The sequence below is a fragment of the Liolophura sinensis genome, chromosome 7 (assembly GCF_032854445.1).
Source record: "Liolophura sinensis isolate JHLJ2023 chromosome 7, CUHK_Ljap_v2, whole genome shotgun sequence".
Lineage (NCBI taxonomy): Eukaryota > Metazoa > Mollusca > Polyplacophora > Chitonida > Chitonidae > Liolophura > Liolophura sinensis.
This window is the reverse complement of record NC_088301.1, coordinates 56,307,425-56,322,031: the sequence shown is the minus strand read 5'-3', so window position 1 is coordinate 56,322,031 and position 14,607 is coordinate 56,307,425. Positions and strand designations below refer to the sequence as shown.

The 14,607-nt window shown below is 35.5% G+C and overlaps 1 protein-coding gene across 1 annotated transcript in view; it reads right to left on the bottom strand.

Moving 5' to 3' along the window:
- Positions 1–14,607, bottom strand: part of LOC135471954 (uncharacterized) — a 33,642-nt gene that overhangs the window by 17,255 nt on the left and 1,780 nt on the right. Inside the window, exon 2 of the mRNA XM_064751418.1 lies at positions 11,157–11,184. Within this exon, the coding sequence (XP_064607488.1) occupies positions 11,157–11,184 (28 nt within the window). The remainder of the gene's footprint in view (positions 1–11,156; positions 11,185–14,607) is intronic.

Sequence of the window (14,607 nt, the reverse complement as noted above, 5' to 3'; positions counted from 1 at the left end):
GAACCATAATCTTGCCAAAAAGGGCTCAAACTACCCAGCCCTGGAATCTGTAACCTACCATGCTTTCTATGTACCAAGTTTCCATATACAGTGTATAATATTTTTGTTATAAAAATGAAACACATACAACACAGTTATCTAGTGCCACACAGTTAATGTACTTGTACAACTTATGTTAACAGTGCCAATTGTTCTAATGATATTTAATGATATGTTCATTATTTTTTTTATTAGTAGTACTGAAATGATACCAGATGAAAATGAAAACTCTCATTTGTTATTTAGAAGCCATGGACCAATTTCAATTAAATTATGATTACAATTATTTCTACAAAATCAAAATGTGCAGAAACTGTTTAAGTCCAAAACTTGACAAAAACAACCATATCTGTGCCCAAAATGGACAAAGGGGCCCATAATTAAAACTTGACTTGTAACTTGTTACGGGGAAGACATGTACTAAGTTTCAATTCAGTATGATGAACCCTTTAGAAAAAAAAGCCAGGAAAACTGTCACAGTCTAAATCTGGAGAAAAAACTGTAATTCTTAAACCTTTTCACATGTTTGGACGGTTGGAAGCATTATTCTGTGTAGACTGATAAAATACTTTTTATACAGCCCTGAAACTGGTCAACCCAAACTTGTCTCCAAAATCAATAAATTGCACTTTCAGTTGCTTTCTCATATGTGAAATGGTTGAGGTATTAGGGTCAGAAACTTGAACTTAACTTGCAACTTGTAGTGGTGATCCTGTGTACCAAGTTTCAGTTTTCGAGATGAACGTATGGGCTGACAGGACAAAAATATATAGTTAATCCCAGGGAATTAAATTAAAATGTAAATGGCTTTAGGTGAGGGTGATCTCACCAAAACCATTTAGCAGGAGTCCTTTTAGAAAAAAAAAAACCTGCATGTAAAAAAAAAAAAAAATCTGGTGTATACTGCTTAGTCAAGGCTAAATGGATGTTATATGTCCAATATGAACTTACACGTACAGTGTGTGCCCTACCAATTTGATTTGATCTGATTTATTTAAATTTCAGACAAATTTCCCTGCTGATTTCGTCTGAAAAATATATTGATACTGGTAGATTTATGTGTGCTGAGAAGAAAAATTCAGAAAAAAAAAAATTTTTCTTAGTTTTGAAAACCATACTAATGTGAAAATCTTAGATTCAGCAGGTTATTGGTCTTCTGTGTGAATGTTTTTTATTTCAACTATCACCCAACTTGCCTTACTACTTGTACATTTAGAATGTACCTTAACACCTTATGCTTGTGTAATATACCTGGCATTATCAATTTATCAATACATTATAAGAACAGGCACACAGTGATGGATTTTATTGAGTACTGTATTTCATTGAATGTTTGGCATTTTTTAAGCGAAAAAGAGAAAATTAGGTTTTTATACTCTGACTTTTTGGAGAACAGATTTTTTATACAGGTTTGTTTGCATTTGATACATTCATGTGTTCATGTACATACCTGTGTTCATGTACACACCTGTGTTCATGTACATACCTGTGTTCATTTGTACTTTTATCTGTTATTTTACAAGTAAATTTATTTTGTAAGGAAATGTTCTTTGAATTTTGTACTAAAAGGTATTTTACTGTAGCATTTTATGCCCTATTCTTGTTCAAGTTGTAATGCTGAAATGCTATACTGTTTTAGGCATAGTCCTGAACATTTAGAAAAAAACCCTGACCAGTGAAGATGCCTTACATGTACTTCACTCATTCAAAGGAAATTTCATTGCCGATACCAATCATCCCTCTAGTCACAGTCTGTGCGTTGCTTTAACTCTGCCTTGCTATATCGTTTATATCTGAGAGAAACATATGTCATATTTCAGCTGCACATGTATTTAGATTTTACAACTTGAACAATAATTAACAGTTTGTCCTAAAAACATGCCCAGTTCGTTGACAATTGCACAGCTGCTTCACTGTGTAGAGCTCCAGGCTGAACTCTGAAGATAAGGGTCCAGGGACATTATCAGTGTTTTGTGCACTCTCTTAAAGGCACTGTGGACTGACCTTATTATTTAGGATCACTTAAACTCTACCAGCAAAACCTCTGGTATTACACCATAAGTTTACTCATGGTCTAATTTATGGGTCCAGTTTATGGGTATACAGAATAGCAAATTACATAGTGCCGGTTTACATGTGATTACATGTGGGATTACATGTACATACAAACACACTGTCTGCAGCATGTAGATATACATATGTCCATGTAAATACACAAGGTGGCATGACTAACTCCCACAAACTCCATGTTCAGGCTGTCGTGTAGTCACTCACAAGCCAGTACAGCCATTTGGTTGGCTGGCTGAACTAGGAAGTAGAATTCTCACATGCTCACATCAACCTGCATACAATGATGAGTCTAGCCTAATATATTTGCCATAAATTTCAACACAGTACACAGTACAAAGTACACCGCTTCTCTCTGCCCTATCATGAGAGATGTGCAAAACTTTGCCTGTGCAAGCACACCTTTATGTGCAATCTTAAATTTGCGCACACCTCAGACCCCAAGAATTCTTTTTCTTATTTCTTTGCTGAGTTGATGAATGCTTTGACATGCCCACAGAATTTCTTCTTTTTCAGACTTAAAAAGTAACATGTTAACTAGCATTCAAGGAAAATCCAGGATTTATCTGCAAGTCACATATCTGAAAGTAAAAACCAGGATGCTTGTATCATGTTTTTATCTTCCAATAAGAGCACATTTGAAATTTGTGATATTTTATTCAAATGGCAGCTCTTTATCATAACAACATGTTATACAAACTACAATATTTTCACTCCATAGACCAGGAAATGTTACATGTTAACTTAATTGTTTGCAGACCTGTGAATCTGTTTGCCAATGTGTTTTGAGGCAATAAAAGAAATATCAATTTCCAGGAACAAAATGCATTGAATAATTTTGGATTCGAATGCACATGCCTGTAGCCATACAAAGTCACTGTATACATCTGTGTAAAATTATGCCGCATAAAGAATATGATCATGTGGTCCAAATCATGCAAATCTGCTGCAAAATACCTGCAACACACAAGGATAAATTCATTTCAATCCTATTCTTTGTAATTGAACATATTGTCAGGTTGCATAAAGCAAGGATGTATCAATCTTTCCACACTTTGTTCTAATAAACTGATAATCTGCTGGAGGCAAACCAGTCCGAGAGCTATGATAGCCCATGATAGTGGTAATTAGGGCATCCTACACCACTGAATATCCAGTGATTACAACTAGACTTTAACATGTAAGTGCTACACGCCTTTGGGGAAATGTATCTACAGACTCAATCAGCACAGAAAATAACTGTTAACTAAGAATGATCACCTGTAACTGGGCTTTCACAGGTAACATCATCTCTTTTGACAGACAATTATATGGGAGTTATAATTAAGCTCTATAAGACGGAATCACATTTAATGTCAGTTATAAATAAACATCACTACATTGGACTGAAGCCACATCTCACTATTAACAATGCAAACGGATGCTTTTAGCTTATTTGGATCCATGCAACCAATGTCAAACATGCAAAAATTTGAAACACTGAAGAACGAAAGCATTGTGCTGCCTTACAATATCAGTCTATGGGTCTAATCATCAAAACTCAATGTCACAAGGTCTACATGTTTTTCATCAGACAGCAAGATAGTAACCATGAAAAATTTCACAGTTATATATTCTGGTATGTCTGCATGGGATACCAGTGGACAGCCTGAATCTTGTCCACTGGCATGGGCTGCTATATTTGGCTGCTTTAGACACCTTGACGAAGGATGGGTTACCATAGAAACCTGTGTCGCGAGAGCATTAGGTGATGTTAGAAGGGTTTTGTGCGTGTGCACTCGCAAAACTGTCAAAGAGAATCATACTGGCACATTTACAGTCTTGGCAATCAGAGAAAGATCATAACACATAGATCAACCACTGATTAAATGTTATTGTATGTCACATATAGGGTCTTTTTACAACCATTCCTATAGGTAGAACATGTAACACAATGTTGCAATAAGAAGATATACATGTGTATATATTCTTCAGACTTTTCATCTTGTTTCTATTTAAAAAAAAAAAAGAAAATACAAAACATGTTGAGTGAGGAGGCTGAATTTGCTTTCTACATTTTTTTTCAAAAACCTTGGGTTTGGAATGATTAGTGTTCATTAAACACTATTGGGTACACCAATTTTAATACATTTATAACAAATCAAAATGTTACATTATCCTTCCATTATTATACATATACCAGAAACTAATCTTCAACATTTCATACAGTGCTTGCTCATATAATCCAAACACTTTGTCTATTATGCCAGATTGAGGAATACTTCACATTTATACCCTCAGCCAGATTTTATTGGAAGACTCAAAAACTGGAGAACTAAAGGCCCATAACAAACACCTTCCACCAGGTGGGCACACATACACTGTTGTACAAGGTTGCACACCATAAAGCAAGAACTAGACAAGATCAAGTGATTTTGTATTTTCAATGAAATGAACAGAGATCATATACATGTAGTGGCTGGCTGAGAAAATAAAGCATGACTTCAGTTATAAGTAATAAGGTGAGACAGGTCGTCTATTACACAAATGTGGAATGTAATTACCCGTACACACCCTTCTGACACATTAATTATTCCACATATTAATTAATATGTTAATTATACCTTAGGTAGATCCGTATCTCACTTCCTACTGGCTATAAACGATTAGACAGCAGTGTAATGGACCATACCTGATGTTTCACAATAAAATATAATTGAACCTTGACAAACTTTAAAGTAACCCACACCTTTTTGCTTTTATATGAGTATCACAAGCTTGTTTAAGTTTTGCTTACCCTTTACAAAAAACACATTCCCCTGAATTCTCTAGAACAAAACTAGATCCACGTGAAATTTCACACAGTAATAATTGCTTATCTTTTGAGACCTCATTTTTTTCCGGACAATCATCTCATAAGAAAAGAATCCTAAGAAAAGATGGTAATTGGTAAAGCCCTGGTAGAATTGATAGGGTCTCCCGCTTTCTCTCTCTCATCTTTTTTTTTTCTTTACATTTAACATTCCAAATGTACAGTGACTGACTGGCTGATTTTTGGTAAACACTGAACACTATTCAGCTTATATCCAGGTGGTCAGTTTTATGAGTGGGAAAGCAAGAGTGTTATTTTCAGATAAATTACATCCTACATGTATTTGGCAAATGACTGAGTCTGTAACAAGTCCACAGCCACTGTAAGTCTGTGCAAACGGCCTTATCAGTGCCATTGACAATGTACTGTCCCCACGGGTCCAAGGCCACCCTTAAATCCAAAAACATCATTCATATGTGTACATGTATCATAATTGTCAATAAAAGCTCAGAGGTTATACATGTATTTGAGATGACATTTTATTACAGAAGCCTGGATCATACAGGGGAAGTCCCTTTGGAATTCTCCTCAATAAAGGAGTCTTGTGGGCCACTTTTCTATTCGTGTAATTTAATAGTACATATAACAACTTGTACACCAGTAACTTTCCTTGGAGTGAGTAATAAGAAATCAAGTCAAAGTTTTTTCAAGGATAAATACATCTGAAGCCAAACCAAAACTCAGGCCATACCAATTGAGATTGCTGTTTTACTAGAAGAACAAATCTTTTTTTTCAATGTTGGAGGAGGGTATTAAAATAAAAAAATACAAAACTTGGAAAGCATCTACATGTACTTTGGACAATTTTTCCAGTTGACTACATATTTACATGATCAGAAAGCTTTGAAAAACAGGAAATTCCTAAACACCTCAACAACAGAAAAAAATAAAAATGTGAATTGTCATATCATCAGCCTTGAGAGTAGTATAATGTTTATACATGCAAGTATGGGCTGTAAACAAAGCATCAGGCTCCAGTGTCTCCAAATGTATGTCTTACTACATATTATAAGCCTAAGAATATCCCCAAACAATCAGTAACAGCCTGACAGTCCTAGGAAGGCATTTACAATGAGAATGGATATAACTGATGTGTGAGGACATGCAGGGATTTCCGGGGTGGTGATCTTAAAGGTTCTACATCCACTTTGACCTAGATCCGGACCGGAGAGCCCGGGAGAGCCCTTAGCACCGCACTCCCGGACTTAGGAAGGGTACGGCACTCTGTGCACAAGAGATAACACAAGCAGACATCCTACTCGGATATCAATGCATAACTGATACATCAACAACTGCTTATTTTATAACCACACTCAAACTGAATGTGTGGATTCAATAATGATTTCTCACCACAAAATTATCCTCCGTAAACATGTGTATCTGCATGTTAAGCCGTCTTCTGATTTTAAAATACAAACTGACCCAGAATTTTTTCTGAGAGAATTATGACCATAGTAACAGGACAGTGTCAAAGCAGGTCCGGCAATATATTATCATTGTTAAGAAGGAAATCAGGATTCCAGAAAAACTCACATTAATATTAAGACATTATTAACATTTTAGGAAGGTTATTTCTGCCATAGCATGTACATATAGCCAGATAAAGTGAATGGCACATCTTAATATTTGTGTTCACACTGAGGCTATTATAAAACTGTCTGCAAGTTTCCACAGGTCGCACATGGATATTTAATATGCTTTCATATGCTTTGGTGCATGTGCGTATGTCAATATGTATGTGTGATGCAAAAAAATTGTGGCATCTTTCACATGTATATACCACAGGCTCTGATCTTATCATCCTTCTCCTGGTCCTTGACTTACATAGTCAGACTATCCAATCCCATATCAAGTAACAGGATACCTAACTGCTGGTGACAGAAGTGGGACAATCATATAGCACATAAACAAGGTTTATGCACAACTTTATAAGCAAACCAAACCCTATTACTGCTTCATAATGCTACATACTGCATGTAACTTCCATAACTGTCCAAATATGTATATTGGTAATGAAGTAAAATCATATTTGATTGTGTCAGTAGTTCTTGTAAAATAAACCTCCAGCTATCATCATAGATACCAAAGCAACATTAAATATCTTTGTGCTTGTTAGATCATATTTTAAAAACTAAAGTATGTCTTCCATTATGGTTCATGTCCTGTCGTCACATCTGTACTAATAGCTACATGTATTAGTCATTTACATGTATAGTCAGATTCAATATTTATTACACTGTTAGCTAGGATACATATATATGTGCAGGTACACACTCACAGACAAATAGATGGTAACAACTTGTTTAATTGTGTTAATCTTTAAATGATGTATTTCATCCCATTTTTGGAGGTTTTTTTTATCTTTTCTATTAAAGATACTTAACAAATTCTATTAAGGTCACATTAAATTGTTTTCTGTCTGGTCCTCCTTAGGTCTATACATGTCACTCAGGATGTTTGGAGGCCAGTGTAGCACTAGTGAGTCAATGTGCCTGCATGCCAGTAAACATATGATATTCTGCTGAGAGTCACAGTCTTGTTAATGGTACAAGTTCACAGGTACATCTTGTCTTCATTTCTTGCCTACCATGTTAGCATCCCCATAGCTAATCTGACAGTCTCAACCCAAGGCTAAGGCTACATACACTGTACATGTGTACAGCACAAAAGATCTGGCAGGACAGCCAATACAAGATTTACATGCATGCATGTGCACAACACACAACATGCATCAGAATCTAAAGCAGGATGGACAGAGTCCCTGCAAAGTTTTCGTAAATACAGGCAACATGTTTTATGAGGAAAGTTCAATACGAAAAACTGATTTACAAAGTTTTGTGAAAGTGGACACTTTACATTGGGTTGGAATTTATTATATACATGCTTACATGATTTCTGTTCTGTTTGTAAATGTGATAAATGTCATGTCAGTTTAATCATGTGCAACTGTTACTTGACATGAAACAAATTTAAATGTAACACAATTCTGCACAAGTTCTGACAGAAGCATACCGATGCCTGATAGGCGACTGGCTACAGGTAATGCACAAACCGTGTAATGCATTGACAACCATTTTAATGACTAGTTAAATAAAGCTAGGAGGCTTCTTTGTCCATTGGTGTGTGCGTACATGGTAATGGCTGTATCACCTACTCAATGGCTTCCCTGTAAAGTGGGATAACAGTTCATAAAATAGGTTTGCAGACAGCTACGTGCATACACTCGTTCAGCAGCAGAATGGCTTGTTAATGTGTTGAAACATTTAATGGATGAAATAACTCGTGGGCGCACCCGTACTCTCTGCGGAACACAAACTGACTTCTATCCACCGTAATACATAATGGATTGGCTCCCAAACAAACTCGCTACCCATACAAATCAATAAGTCTTTCAATATCATTTTAATAAAACCACTGATTGTCCCAGGCACTTTGGCAACTTTCATCTCCCAAAACATACCGTAATGTAACACCTAACAATATTTCTGCAGTTTATGGACCATAAAATGTCATCCAATGCAGAGAAGGTATATAGGTGCTAATTTATAGATTTATTGTGTCCATTACAGAATGTACATATATTTCTCCACAGCCAGCTGATCAAAACACTGAAAGGTTAGATTGTATGTTAGACTCTGAGTATCAATGGTTCGCATACCATGCATCCAATGTATACCCAATGTATATTCATAGGGTAACTTGAACTATTAAATCTTGGATAGATGAAGGAATATGAATCTGGATCCACATATGTTTCACATACCCAATGAAATCTAGTAGCTTTCAAGACAAAAACTGTTTCAAAAACACACAAAAAAAAAAATCCTGACCTGCACCTGCTACATATTTATGTCCCTCATCTATTCCATAACAGGCTAATTTTAGAGTACATCTATTTATATATCACATTAAAATATGCAAAACTCATGCATTGATTGGGCTGGTTTGAATCTCAGATTACAAAGAATGAATCTGCACACAAAATGTTGTCAAAACTGGACATTTAATTAGTGCAGTTGTTGTCTGGAAAGCAATGACCAATCACGGTCAAAAAATGCTTTATATATGCAAAATGTTAAAAAGGGATCAAACTATTTTTCAAACATGATCTGAGATCTAACACTGTGAGACACAATGTAACCTGTGAATTGCAGGAATCTCCCCTCATTAGTTCTCCAGACAGCAAAATGTACCTCTGACCTACAGACTAATCACATTTGAGGAAACAGTTAAATTTGCCATTATGATCATCACTTTCAGGTGTACGTGGTGCGAAAATATTTTAAGTCAACATATTTATATTATCCTATCTGAGAAGTCATAAAAACTGAGTGCTGGGGAACCAGAGTTTCCCTCCAACAAGTGCACCTGTCCTTCATACCATTAAGATGTCAGAGATAAAGAGGCAGAGAAAAAAAGATGCAATCAGCCATGAAGGCAGCAATCGTCTTCTTACTGTAATTGACACAGCTCTGATAAAATATTACCTTCAGGTTCCAGCACAAAATATATATATATGCTGTCAAATGAGTGCAAAACCATCTCATGTAATAGCAGATCTTTTTGTATGAAATTTTAAATTACCAGGTAACATAAAAAATGTTTATCCCCATGGGTTTTCCTCGCACATGTACAACGCCCCTTATTCAGCTGTTGACAGAACCTAACAAAACACGCCTAAACACTTTGGGCTCCTTTATATATGTCTTCTTTTCTTACATTTCTCATAACAAAGTCCTACTGCCTACAAAGCTGTATAAGGGCTCAGTTATGAGTAAACTGAATACCGGGTTGTAAATTGTTTGAATTAGCTCCAACTGATGTACCAGAATGCCCACACTGGTCACATTTGTACATTTACATAATTTATCATATACTTTATAAAACTTGTATATGTACATAAACCTCGCTCAGGGCAACGTCAAGGGTTATATTATTCACACCATTTTAGCCTCCCAGTAAACACATAGTGGCCTACATTCCATGTCAGTTCAGTCTAAACTTGTTCTTATTGAATTCGTGACCTAATCTTGCTTGACAAGAAGAAAAAACAAAACTACATCATATAATTTCTGATTTATAGGATATTCCACTTAATGCTCGTCCTTCTCAAAAACACTTATGTAAAAAATGGGAATGAATATAGAGTGCAGTTACATCCAGGCTGTCCAAGACATGAGATGATAATGACGAAAACACAATGTGTGGATGAGTGTATGCCTGTGTGTGGGGGTAACTGTGTTGTGATGGTTGGGGAAGGGTTGAAGGAAAGTAAGGGGTGGAGTTGGGGGTGGTGGGCAATTGGGTATGGCAAGCAGGGTCAAGGGAAGTGAAAGGCAAACTTCTCTATTTCTGGCACATTAAAACAGATTTGTAATTAAATATGCAAGACAATGATTGAAAGGTGTACCTAACACACAAGCTTACTCCTCTGAGCACCAATGAAATTAAAAGCTGACCCTGTGCAAAGCCTAAAACTGTTCTCTGATACAAGGACCTTGATTCCGCAACAATGTTTTCAGTGCTTTCATTTCAGCGCTACATTTTGGACTAACAAAGAAAAATGCCTGCTTCAATCACATATACCACAACTTGGGGACTTCTAAGATTAAAAACTACTCACAAGAAGAAACATGCACATACTGTAATTCTTCAACCTTTTCACATGTTTATAAGGCGTTTATTTAAGTATATTCTGAATTAAGTATATTTTGGCATTATTTTGTGTTGATTGATACTACTATACTTTTTGTCAAACCCTGAAACTAGCCAAGCCAACCAATGCAGTTTTGTCTCCAAAATCACATTAAAAATGTGCATAAATTGAACTAAAATTTGTTCTTTGATATGCGAAAAGGTTGAGGGTACATACATTCACAGTTCCTATTTACTGTATAACCTGATGCAGCATACATTACAGCAACAATAGGGCTACAGGGCAGTGAAGTTATATGATATGTTAAGCTATAAGCCATATGGCTTTTACATGTAGCTTTGCACCACTGTATCACCAAAAACAAACGCTTTTGTCAGGAAATATTGCACTGCTTTGTAAAATGCTGATTAGTGACACAACATGTTTGTAGTATGAAGAAAATAAGGTAATTTGAAACTAACTCCTTATATGAGTTCATTTTGATATCTAAATAGCCATTCATACAGACATGCTACATACATCTACAAATCTATATGTACTTACTCTCTAACACTTCACACTGCAGGTTAGGCTGAAAAGAAAAAAAAAAGTACATTACACATGTATGAACAAAGTAAGAAGTGCTTGTGTTTTAACTTTCCACAATAAAACTGGACTTTGTGTTTGCTCCTGGTATATTTTCAAATGTCAACTCAAGCAGAAAAAAATATATCAAATTCTACAAGAATTCACACCGGAAGTCCTGTTGAACCTGGTGTTCTCAAAATATTAAAATAACTAACAATACTCATTTACGTAGTGTAAATCTTCAGCCTTTTCAACCACTAAAACACTTTTTTTCAGAGAAATTTATGCATACAATTAGTATGAAAGTGAAACTAAAGATGCTGGCTTCATTAAACAGCATAAATTATTTCTCTGTACCCCAGTTCTCTCCATATTTTTCAAAATATTGGTTGGAGAGACGGTTAAAAAGGTTGAAGAATTACATGTAGGTATTTTTGATGGCATGTAAAAGTACATGTGTAAAGTTTGAATATCCATATCTTGTCATCCATATCAGTTTGGGAATGGTTACACAGCTACAGTCCTTGTACACTTGTCTGAAATGCCACTCTTGTATTCAATCCTGCATGTTCATGAAGTGGAATTTGTGTTGGGTTTTAAAAATACTAGTCCTAAAAATCAGCTTTTTTTCTTTGTTTCATGTCGCATTTCCTCTTCACATTTTCCTTATCTTTAATTTTTTATTCTCCTTTGTCTTATACCTCTCCTCTCACTTAGGGATAAACCCAAATTTGAATACATTAATACGCAAATTTCAATACATTAAATTTGACAAAAAGCAGAACTTCTTGTGAACCAAGGCTTTAAACCCTTGGTGAAGATTAACTGCTGTAAAAAGACGTGCCTCTGGTAAATGCTGTTTCCTGCTAGCATATATCTATTAACTGTGAATCACTGCTTGTGCAAACCTCTGCCCAAGCAAGCAGTGTAGGCCTTATACGTGTTCTAAAAAACAACAGCCTGATTACCCCACAGGGGTGCCAATGGCGACAAGCAAGTTTTACTCAAAACGATCAATGTAAAACACCTATTTACGCTTTCATATAGAGCAATATAACTGTAAAAAAAAAGTAGGCTGACCTGTTCAAGATGAATTTGCAAATTAATTAATTACCAGATCTGTCAAGATATTTTGGTCAATTTCTCCATTTCCCTGAGATACTTTTTATTCCTCACATATTTTTCAAAATAATGCCTACAATTTGATACATTTGTAGCTGAAACCAGGATGAACTTCCACAAATCTCTGTAAGTCAATTTTTCAACATGCTTCTCATACATGACATCACTTTATGGGTTTAAAACCTAGAGAATGTCTTTTATGAAAAATACTGCAAAATAAGACCGGCAAGGTTTTGTGGAAGCAGATCAAAAATTGTGTATGTTTTCAAATTTTACAGATAGAAAATGACATTTTGAAAAACAATTGATTTTTGTCAATCTGCTCCTTATTTTCACTAACACGCAAGTCAAATAAATTTTAAATGTATTTTGTACATGTCCTTTACCTTTCAGAATATACATAATTACTTATGACTATTCGATCAACAGTGTTGGGCTACACGAAACGCAGAGACTTGGTTAAGACAGGTTATAATATCTAAAAAAAAACTGACATCAAACAGGACCTGTATTACTCTTGTGTGATACAGACACAATGGTTACTTGGAATATCATTCAATATGTGAAAAAACCTATATCCATTTCTTTCTGGACTGGCTTATGCTGATAAGAATACTAGGCCTGAAAAATAAAACACCTAAGTATTCCAGCAGGACTTTAGAGGTTGCCATTAGAAAAGGGAGGAACTGTACAGGACATGTTCATGTACCCTGAAGCTATGTTCCTGGTTACCCTATTCCTCCCTTAGGCTTCTCATAATGACACAATGTATTTATTTCCTTTTTTCGGACCAAGAATTGAGACAACTTCGGAACTGTACCAAAAGGCTTAATGGCACATCCTGCATAAACTGGACGGGTAAAACAGAGGAAGACAACAGGATGTCAATCTTTCCTATTTCCCCCAGGCTATGACCATATCTCTTATTATTCAACGGTGCTATGTACTAACGAAATCATTTCCTGGTGGTTTTCTGGCTAATGCTCTTACTTCATTATAAGGTTTGATCATCTATCACCAAGGAAATCCAATGGAAAGAGACTGTAACATATGAGCTGTACTGTTTTAATGTCAACCGCTAGCAGTAAAGAACATTATCACAGAGATCATAGACACCAAATATCGCCATGTTAATTTATTATAACCAGACAGGCAATCAATAGTGTCTGCTGAGTCAATTACACACAGCCCTGTCTTACAAAAACAGAGAAAAACAGATAACAATCTAACAAAATGTTTCCCAGTTAATAGGCTGTCAACTTAACATTAACAGGACATTCATTTTAGACTGTAGACAATTTGGATGGCAACTCCTGGACAGCGTTGTTTTATTGGATCTTGGAACTACGTACACACTACAACAGGCTTAATGTGAAACATTTTATAAAATAATAGACTTATTATAATAGTTATTTAACTTTTTAGCACAGAATAAAGTTTCATATACTGGTCAAGCAGATAAAACCTTTGGAAGCCTATATGTTCTTATATGTCATATGTGTCTAGAAAAAATCATTAAACACAACTAATGTGACCACATCACATATAAAAATACTATGTGCAGACTAATATTAAAATGTATGAGTTATCTGTTTTCTGTTTCAAATTACCGGTATACATGAAAAGTTGTCCTTCACTGGACAAGTATATTTACAGTATTTCAACCGAAGTTAAGCATTTTGTCTTGATTCTGATTGATTCACCTACCTTATACGCCTATTTAAGAGTTTTATTAATTTTTAATTAAAAAAAAATTAGCTGTTGACCTCAAAAGTGTGTGCTTCAGAAAGTGCACTTTTACACACCAAACTTTAAGGGCAAAACAGTCACTGAACTGTCAAAGAGTCCAATAAAAAGTAGTGAAAACAAATTTTTATTGTCAGGACGTTGCAAAATAAACAGTGTTTTATTGATGCAGACATACTTGATTTGTGTTCCACACTGTACTCAAGAAATCTTTTCTTATAAGACATTTGTCAGTTTTATCAGTGGAGAAAACCTTAAAAATAAAAATCAATTATGGTATCAGGTGGGTTTATTGTGTAGGCAGCTATATTGAGGTGAATCAAGAATCCGACGCCCTACTGCTTGTCTGAGGATGGCAGGCACGCTGTAAAAGCCAACTTGGTTTGTCTTGTGATTGCAACATTCTGCCACTGCCAGCATATATCCTAGTCAATGTCCTTTGCCCTCACAGACATTACGCTCTGATAATGGGCAGACCTAACTTCTTGGGGTCATGGTCACGCATGCAGCCTTTAACTTCAAATACTTGTCTTACAATACGTTCTTACAATAATGGCCA